Genomic DNA, 14,204 nt, shown 5'->3' with positions numbered 1-14,204 from the left:
GTTTCTCGTAATGGTTTTGACTTTTCTCTCTACTCTACCTCTTAAGAAAAGTGTCTACCATTTCTTAAGAAATGAGGTAGAGGAAGACAAGGACAGGGCATTGTGGGATTGCTACTGGTAGATTTGTGTTGGTGGCCAGTAGTGGGAAGGGGACTTCCAAACTCGTTACGGAGAGGAAGTCTGCAGGGTTGAATGGGACCATGGCTGACGCTGACATTGGACATGCTATACAGTTCCCTGCACAGATGTCTCCATATCAGCACCGCAGTGGTTTCCCCTCAGGCTTGAGTGTGGCAAAGTCAGGATTTGTTTGGCAGTTGCCATGGCAACCTGACTGCAATCAGCCCCCTTACGCAGTGTAACTTTAATGAGGCTTTGTCCCCATGCTTTATTCTTGTTAACAGCTTTATTAGTGTGGATAACGTCATCCTCTAACAAACAAGGAGAGATTTGGTTCTGCATACTGTTTTCCTTTTAAAAAGGTTGAAACTTTGCAGAATTGTGTCAAAGGCCTAGAACAGAAGGTGCAACCAGAAGAATTAAAATGGTATATTGTGAAGGGAGATCAAAGATGTGATTGGTGTGCCATGATGGAATAGGACCTCATACAACCAACTGTAACCCCAGCTTTCCCCTTAGTGGCTCTTGTGTCTGGGCCTTTCTTGCCCATGATCATAAGTTCACAGGAAAAGTGAGATTGGAAGGGACTTCAGTTCTCTAGTCTAACCACCTGCTCAAAACAGGGTCAACTAGAAGGTCAGATGAGGTTGCTCCAGGCTTTATCCAGTAAGGTCTTGAAAACCTCCAAGGGTGTAGACTGCACAACTTCCCCGGGCAATCTGCTCCACTGCTTGACTGCCCACACAGAGAAAAAGTTGCTCCATATACCTGCTCTGAAACTCTTGTTTCATCTTGTGCCTGTTATCTCTCATTCTTCTACCGTGCACTACTGTGAAGAGCCTGGCTCTATCTCCTTGATAACCTCCCTGTAGATACTGGCAGGATGCTATTAGTTTCCCCCAAAGCTGTCTGTTCTCCAGGCTGAACAAGCCCCTTCTTACAGGGCAAGTGCTCCAGCTCCAAAAAGTCTTGGCCCTCTGTTAAACTCACTCCAGTTTATTGATGTCTGTCTTGTATTGCACGCGATATCTAGATGTGGTCTAAATGATGAGTCTGGCTCAGCTGCATTTCCTGTAAACTTGATAGCTATGCCAATGTAAATAAGTGGTATGATTGGACTAAGAGTTTGGAGCATCTGAATATTGCTTCCACTAAGGATATATAACACGACTGAAGGCCAAATCACCAAGCCTCCCCCCTCACGTCATTGTCTCTCTCCTTTGGACGTGTGTGAGATGAGTAATAAAATCTGCATCCCTCATTGCTTGTTAGCTGTGTGTTTGTTAAATATTAACTACCTTTCACTGGTAATGGTTTTTGTCATGTTTTTTGCAGGTTACATATCACAAGTACTAAAGAATTACACTGACCATGCCTGCGATGGAGAATATGTCTCCCTGAGATGTCCTCACAGAACCACCATCAGCATCCAGTCTTCCTTTTATGGCCGTATTGTACCAAGTCATCAGATGTGTCCTTCTCGCTATCCCCACTCCTATGCAACTTTAATTAAAGAAGATGTTGCCTGTTCAGTTGGCACTTCCCTTCAGGTATTGCATGTTAAACTGGATCTGTTAATTTTGAACTTCATCTTTCCTTGACCAGGCAGCAGCTGTCTGTGCTGGTGCTGCATAGACCTCTATTAAGCAGCGCTACCCAGCGTGGGAGCACTGACATCTCGTACAGCTTAGTGGGTAATTCATCTTTGTAGTTTAGATGGGACTGAATTAGATTTCGCTGATGAATTTCTTAATTTTGCTGCAACTCTAGTCAATAACAGTTCAGGAATGTGGTTGAAACAGAATTACATTGCAAGACTACATTGTGTTTGACTGGGTTCGAAGATTTTTTTTTATAGTTTTCCTTCCCAATGGTTAGCTTTTTCAACACATTCAGAAGTTGTGGTGGCATTCTTTTTACTTCAGAACTGATCCTATTTCAAGAGGCTTTTACTTTGGTAACTTGAAACCCAGAGAGAACCCTTGGCTTTACTTCTTCTGACTCATTTGGCTCTTAGGCCACTGTAAGTGATCATACATCACTTAAGCTTGTAATTTCCCAAGCATCAGTAGTTAATCAGCTCTGTCCATTTGTGTAGGGGATGTTGGCTTTATGTATCCTCCCAAGAGCACATGTGACGTCAGCAAATCAAAGGATTATTTGGAAGGTGCCAGTGTTACTCACCTGTCAGTAGGAACAACTAAAATTAGAAACATGAGTTGGCTGATGTTGTTGATGAATGGGGTCTGCTCCTGGATGTTAAAGTAAGCACAAGTCTTTCCAAGCGCAGGATTTGGGACTGTGAAAACTTTTGGGCAAAGATCTCAAGTATCCAGTGTGTTTATGGCTATGAATCAATAATAACTCATAATAAAAATTTATAGCAGAACTAGATTAATGAACCTACAGGGCTAGTGAATAATTTCTTTTATGATTTGGCTAAAGGCCAGAGTTTCCCACATCACTTCTCACTCTTGCATCCAGGGTTTTTAAGAGGAATTTACAGCAATTTTTTTAAGTTGATACAAGTGCTTTGGCTTCCAAATGTCAGCGGTAAATTCTCAAGAAATTGCACAGGGTTGGTGTTTGCCTGTAGTGTAACCCTTAAGCTGACAGATGTGCAGTTGCCCTCGTAACACTGCACAACAAATGACTGAGTTATAGTGTGGGAGGACATGATCATTATCAGTGGAAGGTCTTCCCAGATATGATAATGAAAGTTCGTAATACGACAGACAAGAGGCAGTTGTGTTGTTTAGGGTGGGAGAACATGGATGGAAGACCTCGGCAGAGGCTAGCCTTCCCTTCTTTCTTTTACTGATTTACTGCAAAATTTACTTGAAACACTTCATTTACCAGCGTGATTGATTGATAGCTATGTGCTTAGCCTCATCCCTTGCAGGTGAGTGGCCCACTTAAGGCATCTGGAAGAACTTGAGAACAGGGAAGATCTTACCTTTGGCTTTCCATGCTGTGATTTTATGTGCAGGAGGGATTTAAAAGAAATCCTTACCTGCCTGGCTTAGCTCCTTATGTCCTCAGAGCTGTTACCCATTAGCTTTGCCTCCAACACTTACAGTACTTGTAATTACAGCTCCCCTATTTATCAGAGTGAGAGTTGTGTTCCCTGTAGGCAGTCTTGCAGCAGATCTCTTGTACAGTAAGTTTGTTGCATGACTGAGACCAGAACATTCCTATTCACCCATTTTTGGGGATGCAGATGTGCTAGGGAAGTAGCTGACATTCTCTGTTCCACCACAGATTTCTTGAGGGACCTTGGGCAAGTTCCTGAGTCTCTTTGGAGAAGATCCACGGTGCCTCTTTCGTGCCCCCAAATCTGGCTTTAATACCTCAATGTGCCGTGCTTGGCCAGGGTAGGATCAGTCCGAATGACAGAGATGAATCTTGTCTTCTTTCTCAATCCTGGAGGGGGTGAGGCCTCTCTGAAGGGTAAGCCAGAAACTCCACAAGCTGAATGGCAAGCTGCCTGCAGCTCGCTGGTAGGAAATGCATGCACGTAGGGAAATTGGAAAGCTGTAGACAAGAAAATTGCCTGCGTTTTTGTGGTTTTGAAGCTCAGGTATATGGCTGCTATAGGCAGGACCAATTGTGGGTGTATCCTGATTGTCAGTAATTTAAAAAGTCAGCCAAACCAAACCCTTCAAAATTAAGTATATAAAATCACTGTGTCTAATCAAACCCATGACTGTATAAATTTGCTGCTTCTCTGGAGAGCGGCCTGGAGGAGTGTAAGGGGCAGTTATTAATACTGTTCCCTGCAAACACTACCTGTGAGTAACAGTTAATTCCCATTTAGAAGCTCTCTCCTCTGGTAATGTCCAGTTCAGACATTGTTTCTATGTTAAAAAGGGAAAAGAAAGGGTTGATTACACTGAGAAAACCACTAATAATCCAGCCTTCTATGGTTGGTTGCCAGGATCCCTTGCTTTAGTCACTTGTTTTTGTTTGAAATGAAATGCAGACCACTTGGGAGAGCGTGTCCAAGACATTAAGGCAGTGACCCCAAACTACACATTTCTGTTATTCTAACACTGTGATGTCATATTCAGTGGGAGATTTCCAAACACACAAAGAATTTGGACATTCAGACTGGGATTTCAGTTCTGATGTGGTTGGTCTCTTGTTAACTTTTAGATCAAGTCACATGAATATGGAGAGATCAGAACAACAAAATAAAGTTGTGTTGAAAGCCAGACATCATTTGCTTTTTAAACAGCTCCCCCTGCTCCCCCGACTCCGCTCAGTTTAACAGGGGAGCCCAGAGTTAGCACAAGTCACATGAGATCTGTGGCAGGAAGGAAAGAGAGATTTGTGCTGTATTCGTGAAGCATCTTTGAGTTATTTCAAAGATAGAAGTGTAGAAAGTTCCCACTCATTCTTTAATAATAGAAGCTAATTTGGGGCACTAGTGCTGTTAATTAACAGTCTGCTCTGGTATTGGCTCTTCTGTACTTTCCTTGTGGCATCCTGCAGAGGGTATTCCCAACCGGGAAGTAAAAGAGAGCAGTGTCCTCATCCCAGCCAGGAGGGCTGGATGAGGGACAGAGAAGAGGAACATCTGGAGCCTTGGTGGCTCTGGTAAAAGGGACCCATGCAGTGCAAACTGTCCTGCCTTGGCAGAGGAGGTCTGTGAGGAGGAGCTTTATGGTTGCTGAACCATCTCTTTTCTTGCTTGTAGGTTAGGAAGAACAGCTGCTAGGACCAAAGTCTATTCATCTTTCACCCAAAGAAGTAAGTTCTTGAATATTAAGGGTCATTTACCATAGAATAGTTTGGGTTGGAAGGGACCTCTAAAGGTCATCTAGTCCACCCCCCCTGCAATAAGCAGGGACATCTTCAACTAGATCAAGTTGCCCAGAGCCCCGTCCAACCTGACCTTGAATGTTTCCAGGGATGGGGCATCTACCACCGCTCTGGGCAACCTGTTGCAGTCCTTCACACCACCCTCAGGCACATTGAAGTCATGCCACTGAAAACGGTTGGCAATATGTAACAGGGTATTTATCCACGCTGCATAATTTATGCAGAGAGATGAGTTGTGTGCCCACTAGAAGGTCTATATCACCAGAGCAGGATCATGCAGAGGTGTTAGCTTGGGTTCTGAAGGCGTAGAGCTGCGTTAACGTAGTCCTGTATGCATTGGTGTCATTGTGATGACCTGTAACTCCCACGTACCTTTACTTCTTTGGAGCAATTGTGCAGGTGCAGTTGGTCTGAGCATGCAACCTAATAATTTTGAGAGCTTGAAAATTTTTGGTAGGTCGGCGCACTGTGCTTTCACAGTGGAGTTTTTCTCTCGCTCTGTAATCTCATGTCACCCAGATAGGGTTGGTCAAGCCCATTTTTAATCCGCACAATGTCTGATTTTCTTAGTGTGAGAGTATGGAGAAGAAGCTGAATTACATTGCTGCACAGCAGGGGGAGACACCTTTTACTCCAAGGAGGTCTGCCAGGGACCATCCTCATCTGCTTTAGTCTCTCCCTTATGCTGTGGTTCTCTCACCTCTCACACTACTGCATACATTTGCATTTCCCTGCCATGGGGACACCTCATGAGATCTTGCCTCCGGGGAAATAAGGAAGCTGATAAACAGATACAGCAGCAGTGTATGTTTGTTCATATCAACACATAAACGTCGGCACAGAGGACAAAGGAGAAATAGGAGTGTTAAGTGTTCTGCATTGCCTAATGATAAGTGCCTACTAATAAGTGAATCCCTTTAGTAAAAGTTAGTCACTCCTAGCCAAGCTCACAATACACAACTTGTGCCTGCAAAAATACGTGGAGGCATGTTTATATTTGAAGGAAGCTGCTCAGCTGAAGAGGAGGAGGTTTGGAGTGGCTTGTTTATAAAGCTTTCTGCAGCCACTCATTTCTGGATCAGTATTCCTGATGTCACTTGTTTTCAGCAATAAACAACCCAAGGTCTGTATGGAAGAATGTTTAATGGTTGGCCTAAAATTATTGCTTTTTACCAGAAAACTAGATTACACTTTACAGCAGATTACCTGCAATATTCTCATTTCGGTAAATTGACAGAAAAGTAAAACCACGGCTTATTTAGAAGGAAAATAGAAAGCCCTGGAGCAAAGCTTATTTAGAAGGAAAATAAAAAGCCCTGGAGAGGCACTTATCCGTGGTGTTTCTGCTCCCAGATATTTATCAAAGGCATTGTAGGCTAACTTCTGTCCTAATAGATGCATGTACTGAAATCAGCAGGAAGCTGCACTTCAGAGGGCAATGTTTTACTGTGTGATTTGTTTCCCCAAGACGAGCTATGCTTAGATGGTGCTGTGGAGTCATGCGTCTTGTTAGAAAGATTAGCCAGTTTGGGGAGGCAGTGTAGGCATGGCCTGCGGTCTGGGTCTCTTTCAACACTCTCCGGGACAACCAGTCATTGGTGACAAGAATCACTAGTGCTGCTGATGTGGTATTTCCTTTTGTCCTTTAAGTGAGATACAGGACACCTTTGCTGCCACTGACTCGCTGTCGCTCCAGCAGCATGAGGCAGCCATACAAAGGGCAGCAGATTCCTTGCATGCTAACCACAGGATTCCCTCTTTTTTATTTGAACCTACCAGGAAGGTTTCTGTGATAGACAGCAAAGGGGAGCTGACCTCTTTGGCGGCAGAAAGATGAGATAAACTTTCCAGTAGCTGCATGACTCTCAAAGTAAGGGCCAGTTGTTGATCACAAAATGATGGGGCTGAAAGGTGGGTGTGTCTTATAGTTTCTGAAGAGGGTTTTCTTTTCCCCAAGTATTCTGGATTAACAGTGTGGGAGAGTAAAACACAAAGTAGAAGAAAATTATTCAGCTGCTCTAGCTTTCTTGGTAGGCCAAGGACAGCGGCTACTGCCATGCCCGGTCACAGGATATTGTACGGTCCCACTGATGTAACAGCTCTACGTGGCCTCAACAGGAATTAGGGTCCCACTGTATTGGCACTTAGAGAAATAAACTTAGAGAAATGGTCCTTTCTTATGACTCTGAATGTCTATAAGATGATGGTGGTCAGGGGGAAAGAGGGAGGAAAATGATAGAAAGGAAGAATAATGGTCATCAGTACCACTGGGAGGAGAAACCACTGTCATATTGCACATTAGAAGATCTCCACAGCTTACAGATAGTTTGAACAAGGAAAGTTTCAGTCTCAGAAATGTCAGTGAATTAAAGAGCAGTTCAGGCAACTCTTCGTCAGACTATATTAATTACTTTGCAGAGGATGGTGAGCAGTGAGTTCAGGGTCCAGAAGAGGTTACTCCAGTGCCGAAGTTGCTCTTGAAAATCACAGAACCAGTGCAGCTTCATTCATGAATCTTGCCCAGGCTGAAATATAACTCTCTGGCAAGCAGGTCACCCAGCTAATTATTTGCAAGTAGAAGAACCGCTTGATGCAGAGGTCATAGATAATCTCTAAATTGCCATATCTTTGAAATCTTTGGCTTGACTGAAATAGCTCATCAGAGCAGTGTGATTACGTACTGCAGAAGAAGGGACACTGGAGGCAGAGGTGGCTGGTGCAGCCTGTTTCCCTGATGAGGCAGGACTGCTCTGCAGGGTGTAAGCCTCCTAATGCTTTGTTTACTCTAAATTTAAACTTTCCAAGTCATGGGGCTTCCATCATTGCCACTAAGACCCTGCTTGACAGTGTAATGGTTTGCTCTCAATGATTTTTTTCCACTTTGTGTTTTCAGCTTTCCCTTTCTTTAATCCCATGACTTTTGGTTATGCATCCTTTTGTATTTCTTCAGCTTAGACCTCCTCTCCCTTTGAAGCTGACCCCGCATACAGATTAAGTTTCCCATTGTTAGGAAATGTAGGTAATGGTTAATTAGGTGATATTGGTAATGCAGCTTTTATCGGGTCCTTCTATTTGCTGAGCATGATCCTGCTCTTTGTGAATCGCTGTCTCTGGGCTCTTTCAAGGCTCTGCCAGAGGAGCTCTGGTGAATCTTGCTGTTGTGTTTTAACATCCCAGCCGCACTGCTGCCTGCCCTACTGCCCTGTTGGCAGTTACTACTCCTGTAGCGGAGCTGGTGAAAGGGAATGTGTGCTCAGTTTCCACCTCTTTATTTCACAGTCTGGTGTGTTAACGTGAGTCACCAAACGTGTGGGCATAGTTCCCTCCTGCTGACTCTGCTGTGAGTACTGCAAGGTCCATGGGAGAGTGATAAGAGATAGCTAGTAGGGTACTAAAACCTGCCATAGATCAGTGGTCAGGATTCAGGGCCTCTGATCTCTTCTCTATGTGATGCACAGATTGAATGCGGTAATTTGGGCAAAGCTGAATTACTTTCTAGTGGAGCAGGCTGGGAAGGTTGCTTGATGAAGCCATAGGCAGGTAGCCTGTATCTCATCAACAAGGATTTCGCTTCCTCACGTACTCTTTCCTTCCCTGTTGCTGATCCTTGGAAAATCCTCTTACTCCATGGACTTCAGTAATTTGTGCGAATGAATAGAAATGAACGTGTAATCTTCAGATAATTGGAAAAACGACCTGTAAATAAGTTTGCAACTTAAAAGTACTAAGTTTGCAGTGTGTTTTAAAGCAATACCAACATTCAGGGGTATATAAAAGAGTATGAAAATTCAAATGAAATGTGACATGAAGCCATTATGAATGCATTGTGCTGCGTGGCTTTGTAGGGAGAATTCATGCTGTCTTGTTTGTTGTATTTACTTCTTCCCGTTGCAAAACTCATGGAGGTGCACCAATATAAGTGTTGGTGTAACTCCACCATAATGGCTATACCTGGACTGAATTTGACCTAAAAATGCTTAATCATATTTTTTAAATTACTGGTATCTTCTTGTGTAAAATTCTTAGTACAAATCTCTGCCCATCTTCATTTGACTGCGCACAGCTCTGATCCATTCATGCAGTTTGCTCTCTGAGTTATTCTCCTCAGCAACATACAATTTGGGCAATTATTTAGTGGGGTTCCTCCGTGTAATTTCATGCCTGACTGACATGCCCTGCAGTCATACTTATGTTCCTTTGATGATGGAGGCTGTACAGAGAGCAGCCCTGTGGCAAAATCCTAGTTCCCATTGAGTTTCACTATTGGCTTCTATGGGTCCAAAGTTTCACCCAAAGTGTGTTGAGTTTATGAACTACTACAAGGGACTGAGAACTGAGATAAGTTTAATTGCCTTGGGTGTTAAGCTCAGTTGTGGTTTATTTTAAGCGTGCAGGGGAAGTGCTTCTTGAAGAGTGATTTGAAGAGACAGAATAAAAATGAGTGCACCCTTGGGAATGGCTGAGGACAGCCTTCTTGCAGAGCTCGCATCCAGTTCCAGATTTAAAAGGTTGTTATCTAATGAGCACAAGCAATTACTTAGTTAATGAGCACAACAAAATGAGCACGAGAAATGTGTTTCATCTGCAATGCCCACTAGAAAGACATGGTTTTGAGCTTGAGGCTGCCCTTGCTCTAAGACCCAGGTCACCGCAGTGAGATTAATCCAGGGCATAAATCACAGGGGTTAGATTAGTGTTTGTTTTACTTGAATTCACATTTCTTGCTCTCTTATCTCCTCTAAATCTTGCAGCTTCTTAGCTCAATCATGAACCAGAGAATGGGATGGGTTTAAACAGCCACAACTTCCCTCCTGAGCACTGGCTGTCAGCCCTCAGGCTTGATTTACCACTGGAATGCAATTATAAAATGGCACAATGCAATTAATGTGTCTTCCCTCCCCTTTCATGCCAGACAGGAATTCCTCCTCCACCTTCTTCAGTTGGAGTGATTTTTATAATATAACCTATCCAATGCGACTTTATTTTGCATTAGTCAGGGGTCTACCAGATGACAATGACATAAACAGCTGATTATATATCCCGGTGAGGGATGATTCTGCGTGTCTACTACTATGTCTGTGCAAGTTCAGATTGTTTGTGGGCCTCTTTTTGTTTGGTTTTGTGGTTGTGTTTTCCCACCTTTACAGCTGACAGTGACAACCAGAAAAACAAGGCAAACGTAGAACAAATTGCCTTAATTTTTTGGCCATTAAGCAAAAGCCATGTGAGCTCAGGACATTCCCTCACTACCAAGTAAACTCACAGCCTTCCGGGTGTCAATCTAGCTGATCATCTGTCAGACATCTGACATCTGCCAGAGCCCTGATACTGCCTAGAAGTATAATTTTTGAAAGTAAGACCAGAAAGCCAAGGTCTTGGTTTGTAAGGGCCCCTGTAAACACCAGATGCACTGGACCTGCAGGGGAAGTGTACCTGTAGTGGATCATCTCGTCACGCATGTTCTGTAGAGTCACTGTGTTGCACAGTGTTTAAGATACTGGTATATAGCACATACTGATGAAAGCAGTCCGGGGGAGAAGATTTCTGTGTATGCAAGGATAGGTAAAAATTGTATGTACAAGTATTTAAGTTAACATTAGGGCTGGTGTAACATCTTTGTTCTTTATTTTTAATGAAGAACATGGCACAGTCAACCATTGCTAATTTTCTTTGCATTTTTCCTGATATATTTCACTGAGCATTGAACGTATTTTTTTATTTTACTCTTTATGGATATATTCCATTATGCCTAAGACTTTACTTAAACAGTCTGCAAGAAATCAGAAATCTTAATGATTTTTTATATTTTCAGGAAAATCATTGCCCTTCAGGGGGAGGCACATTAGAATTACGTGAATGAAAAGGAAATATTGATTTCTCTTCCCCCATGAAATAACTTCTCAGAGTCATGGCTGTTATCAAATTAAGTTGAAACTGTAGCTAAACACTAAAACCAATTAGTAAAAGGCATATTCAGCCTCAAGAACACTTCCCTTTTTCTATGGTCTCACAATGGCATAGATGACTTTTGCTCCTTAATTTAGGTACAGATGTCTCCCTAGGGCTCTATGTTACCTTGCATACTGCAGGAAGTAAACTCAGGAGGTTTTACTTGTGTGGAATATATGGAGTAAGCAAGAGATGCCAAAAATTAGAGCAGAGCAAGACAAAGTGGCAATATGTGAAGGCTGCCCGTGTTCATCGTTCTCTGAGGTTGGTGAGTAATTGCCTTCGCTCCTGGTGCTGAGCCTCAGGACAGATGAACAAGTGCTGCTTAGGCATCGAAGCTGAGGTTTTCAAAGAGGCTTCTTGGCCTAACGCAGTCTCTGCTGAAACGCAGGGTGGTTTTCCCACTGGTTTTAATACCACCTATTACGCAGTGCTGAAGGCTTTTGAAAATCCCACCTATCTGCTATGAACAGGTTTATTGACCAAAAACCCCAGTCTGCTGCCTTTGAGGGGAGAAAGCTTCCCTCGTGGGAAAGAAAGCGTTCGGGGTGCTGCTTCTTTCCCTTTGCTCCATATTCTTGGCACTGCTTGGGTGTAAACACAGCCGTCCAGTGTGGCTGTCCAGTACCAGCAGATCCTTTCAGGTCCGCAGTGATTTGGAGAGGATTTCTCTCCGTATGTGAAGCACTCAAGAATTGTTCCAGTTGTTCTTCGCCTTTTGAGATCAAAAGAGGTATCTGCGTAGTGGCCTCGCTTAAATTCCTTTGCAACTCATTGGATTTTGCATTAAATTAAATTTCACATGCTGAGTGAGCAGTCAACCCTTATGAGCCTAGAGGAGAGAATATGCTGTTTCTATGCATTTTAACATGACGGTCAAGTTGGGGCTAACGCTCCCAGGCACCTCCTTCAGCATTCACCTTTCAGCCTTTCCATCCTAAGCCCTGTATTTTGAAATGAGATGCCTGCATTTTATTACCTTTGTAAGTGGAAAACAACAGCATATGTCCTCTGCTCGCTAGAAAAGGCCTGAATTATCTTGGTTTGAACTTTAAAATAAAGGTCAGACTTGAGGCAGGCACGAATTCTTGCATGTGTCAGCCCAAAAGGTGAAAGCTTTAGGAAGTTATGAGCAACCGCAAATGAGGCAGTTTCAAATTGCACTTGAAACTGGAGCAGCTGTTGTTCCTGTTGTTCAGAGGGTGACATTCAGAGTTATAATGCTAAAGATTATATATATTACATTCAGGGAGAACTAAAAAATAGAGAGTAGTCACTGAGGCAGAGAGAAAATTGGTTTGGGTGGCACGTGGTAGAGAAGGAACAGCCTTTATGTTAACGGCACAGGGATAAGATTGTGGGAAAGCCCAAATATCGAGGTGGGTGTAAGAAAAGGGAAGAGGGAGAAGACAAAAGAGACCGGAGGAGTCTAGGGGAATTTCTGAGAAAGGATTTTCCAGAGCCGCCTTGCAAGTGAAAATTAATTGTTTTGGGACTGGAATTTACAGCTCTGTATCGCAGGGACTTAGCGAGGCTGGTGGATTACCTCGCTCTGTGGTCTCAAAATGCTCTGACAGGTTCATGTGTGTCAGGCAAACATTATGGTAATTTTAGCGCTTTAGGGACTCTACAGGAGTACATAAATACCACCAAAGCCATCCAGCTGAATTTAAAACTTAATTACTGCCCCACTTAATAATATTCTTTCCCCCCACTACTGCTTTAGAGGATCATAGGGTTAAAAGAAATCATTAATCTTCCTTAATGAACTATTTTCTAGCAGGAGACAGAATGTCTTGCCCCTGTGGATTCTGAGATGGAGTTTTTGTGAGTGTTATGAATGGGGAAGTGGGGAGTGAGTGCTAGAGGAAAAGCAGTGCAGAAAAGGAGATAGGACCCAAAATGCCAGCGGTGGGAGGACCCTTCGACTCACAGGCCCTTGCTGAGTTTAGCTAAAAGGAGCGCGATAGTCATGGGGGAAGAGGAATGAGCCCTATTAAAAACTAAGTTGGCTGTATAACGGTGTTCCCACCACAACTACTAATTATTGGAATACCAGCAATTGCCAAAGCTTTTATATAACTGAGACAAGAGCTCTCTTGAAAGCTGTGGTTGAAATTGTGCATCTCCAGAGAAATCTAAAGCAGAATGGTGGTGGCAGAGTTTGGGTCCCTGCTTTTAACTGTCAAGGCTGATCCATGTCCTCAAAGCTGCTTTTCCTGGGACAGTACTGCCTTATACTACGATTAAATTGCATGCAAATGTTTCAAAATCTCTGTGACTGTCCCAGTGCAAATCCCTCCTTTTGCATGCATGAAAGGGAAAGAAATCATGCTCCTTAAAACAGTGCAAGGCTTAGTCCTCTCCTAGTCCACAGCTCCTGTGATACCCACTGCATTAAGCACCATGGCCTGCCTCGTGCCGGGGCCGGTTGAGGAGGCAAGGATGGCCTTGCCGTTCTCCAGGTTGTCTCCATTTGACGATCCTTTTGGTGGAGATACTGAAGTGCTTTTGTTTCTCTGTTTCTCGTGTGCATCCCCGGCTGCAGAAGATGCTGGACGAATGCCAGGACAGGCGGAGCTGCCAGTTTCTCGTCAATAGTCGGCTGTTTGGCGCAGATCCGTGCCCTGGAACCGGCAAATACCTCATTGTGTGGTACAAGTGCAGGCCAAGTAAGTATCTCGCTATCGAATCTGTTTGCTCTGGCGAGACCAAAGCGTTTTCATACTTAATACTCTCCAGAGAGGCCTCCTAGGACTTTTTGTTCCCTTCCACCTTTATTTTCGGTGTAACATAACCCCCTGGGTATGGAGCATTTCCCCTCTCCCCCTCACTTGCTTCCTTGCTGGGATGCTGCTGCTCCAGCTCTTTCCTCCTTGCTGGCAGCCCCAGTTGCAGATTGTTTTCGCATGTGCCAGAGAAAGCCTTTGCCAATGCTGAGCTCACGCTGTTGGCAGTGGGTGGGCTGCTCCTGCTCCCATCTGCAGCCGCCCTCCTGTCCCGGTGGGCTAGTGGGACTTGTCCCCTCTCCGCCTGCCCCTCCAGAGGGAGCGGGAGCTCTTTGTGTGGGCAAAGACTTCAGACCTGGGTGCCTAAGGCAGGCCCTGAAGATGGTGCTGCAACGGGAAGCTCACCTGCCCATGCCATGCCATGAGCCAGCTTTTAATTGCTCCCAGATCAGGCTGGGAAATGTTAACCTGTGTTTTGTGTGATCTCATTAGCTGTGTTTAAATTAAATGGGGCCGGTGCCTGGGTACTGGGAGTGCAATCATGCGTGCTGTGGAGGAGTGAGCCTGGTGCAGCTTTGGCCC

The 14,204-nt window shown here is 44.1% G+C and overlaps 1 protein-coding gene across 1 annotated transcript in view; it reads left to right on the top strand.

The window, feature by feature from the left end:
- Positions 1–14,204, top strand: part of EVA1A (eva-1 homolog A, regulator of programmed cell death) — a 215,395-nt gene that overhangs the window by 60,121 nt on the left and 141,070 nt on the right. The window contains exons 2-3 of the mRNA XM_076332671.1: positions 1,456–1,670; positions 13,442–13,565. Of these exons, the coding sequence (XP_076188786.1) occupies positions 1,456–1,670; positions 13,442–13,565 (339 nt within the window). The remainder of the gene's footprint in view (positions 1–1,455; positions 1,671–13,441; positions 13,566–14,204) is intronic.

Source organism: Aptenodytes patagonicus, chromosome 3, assembly GCF_965638725.1.
Source record: "Aptenodytes patagonicus chromosome 3, bAptPat1.pri.cur, whole genome shotgun sequence".
Classification (NCBI taxonomy): Eukaryota; Metazoa; Chordata; class Aves; order Sphenisciformes; family Spheniscidae; genus Aptenodytes; species Aptenodytes patagonicus.
Note: the sequence above shows the minus strand (reverse complement) of the source record. Positions and strands in the feature narration are given on the sequence as shown.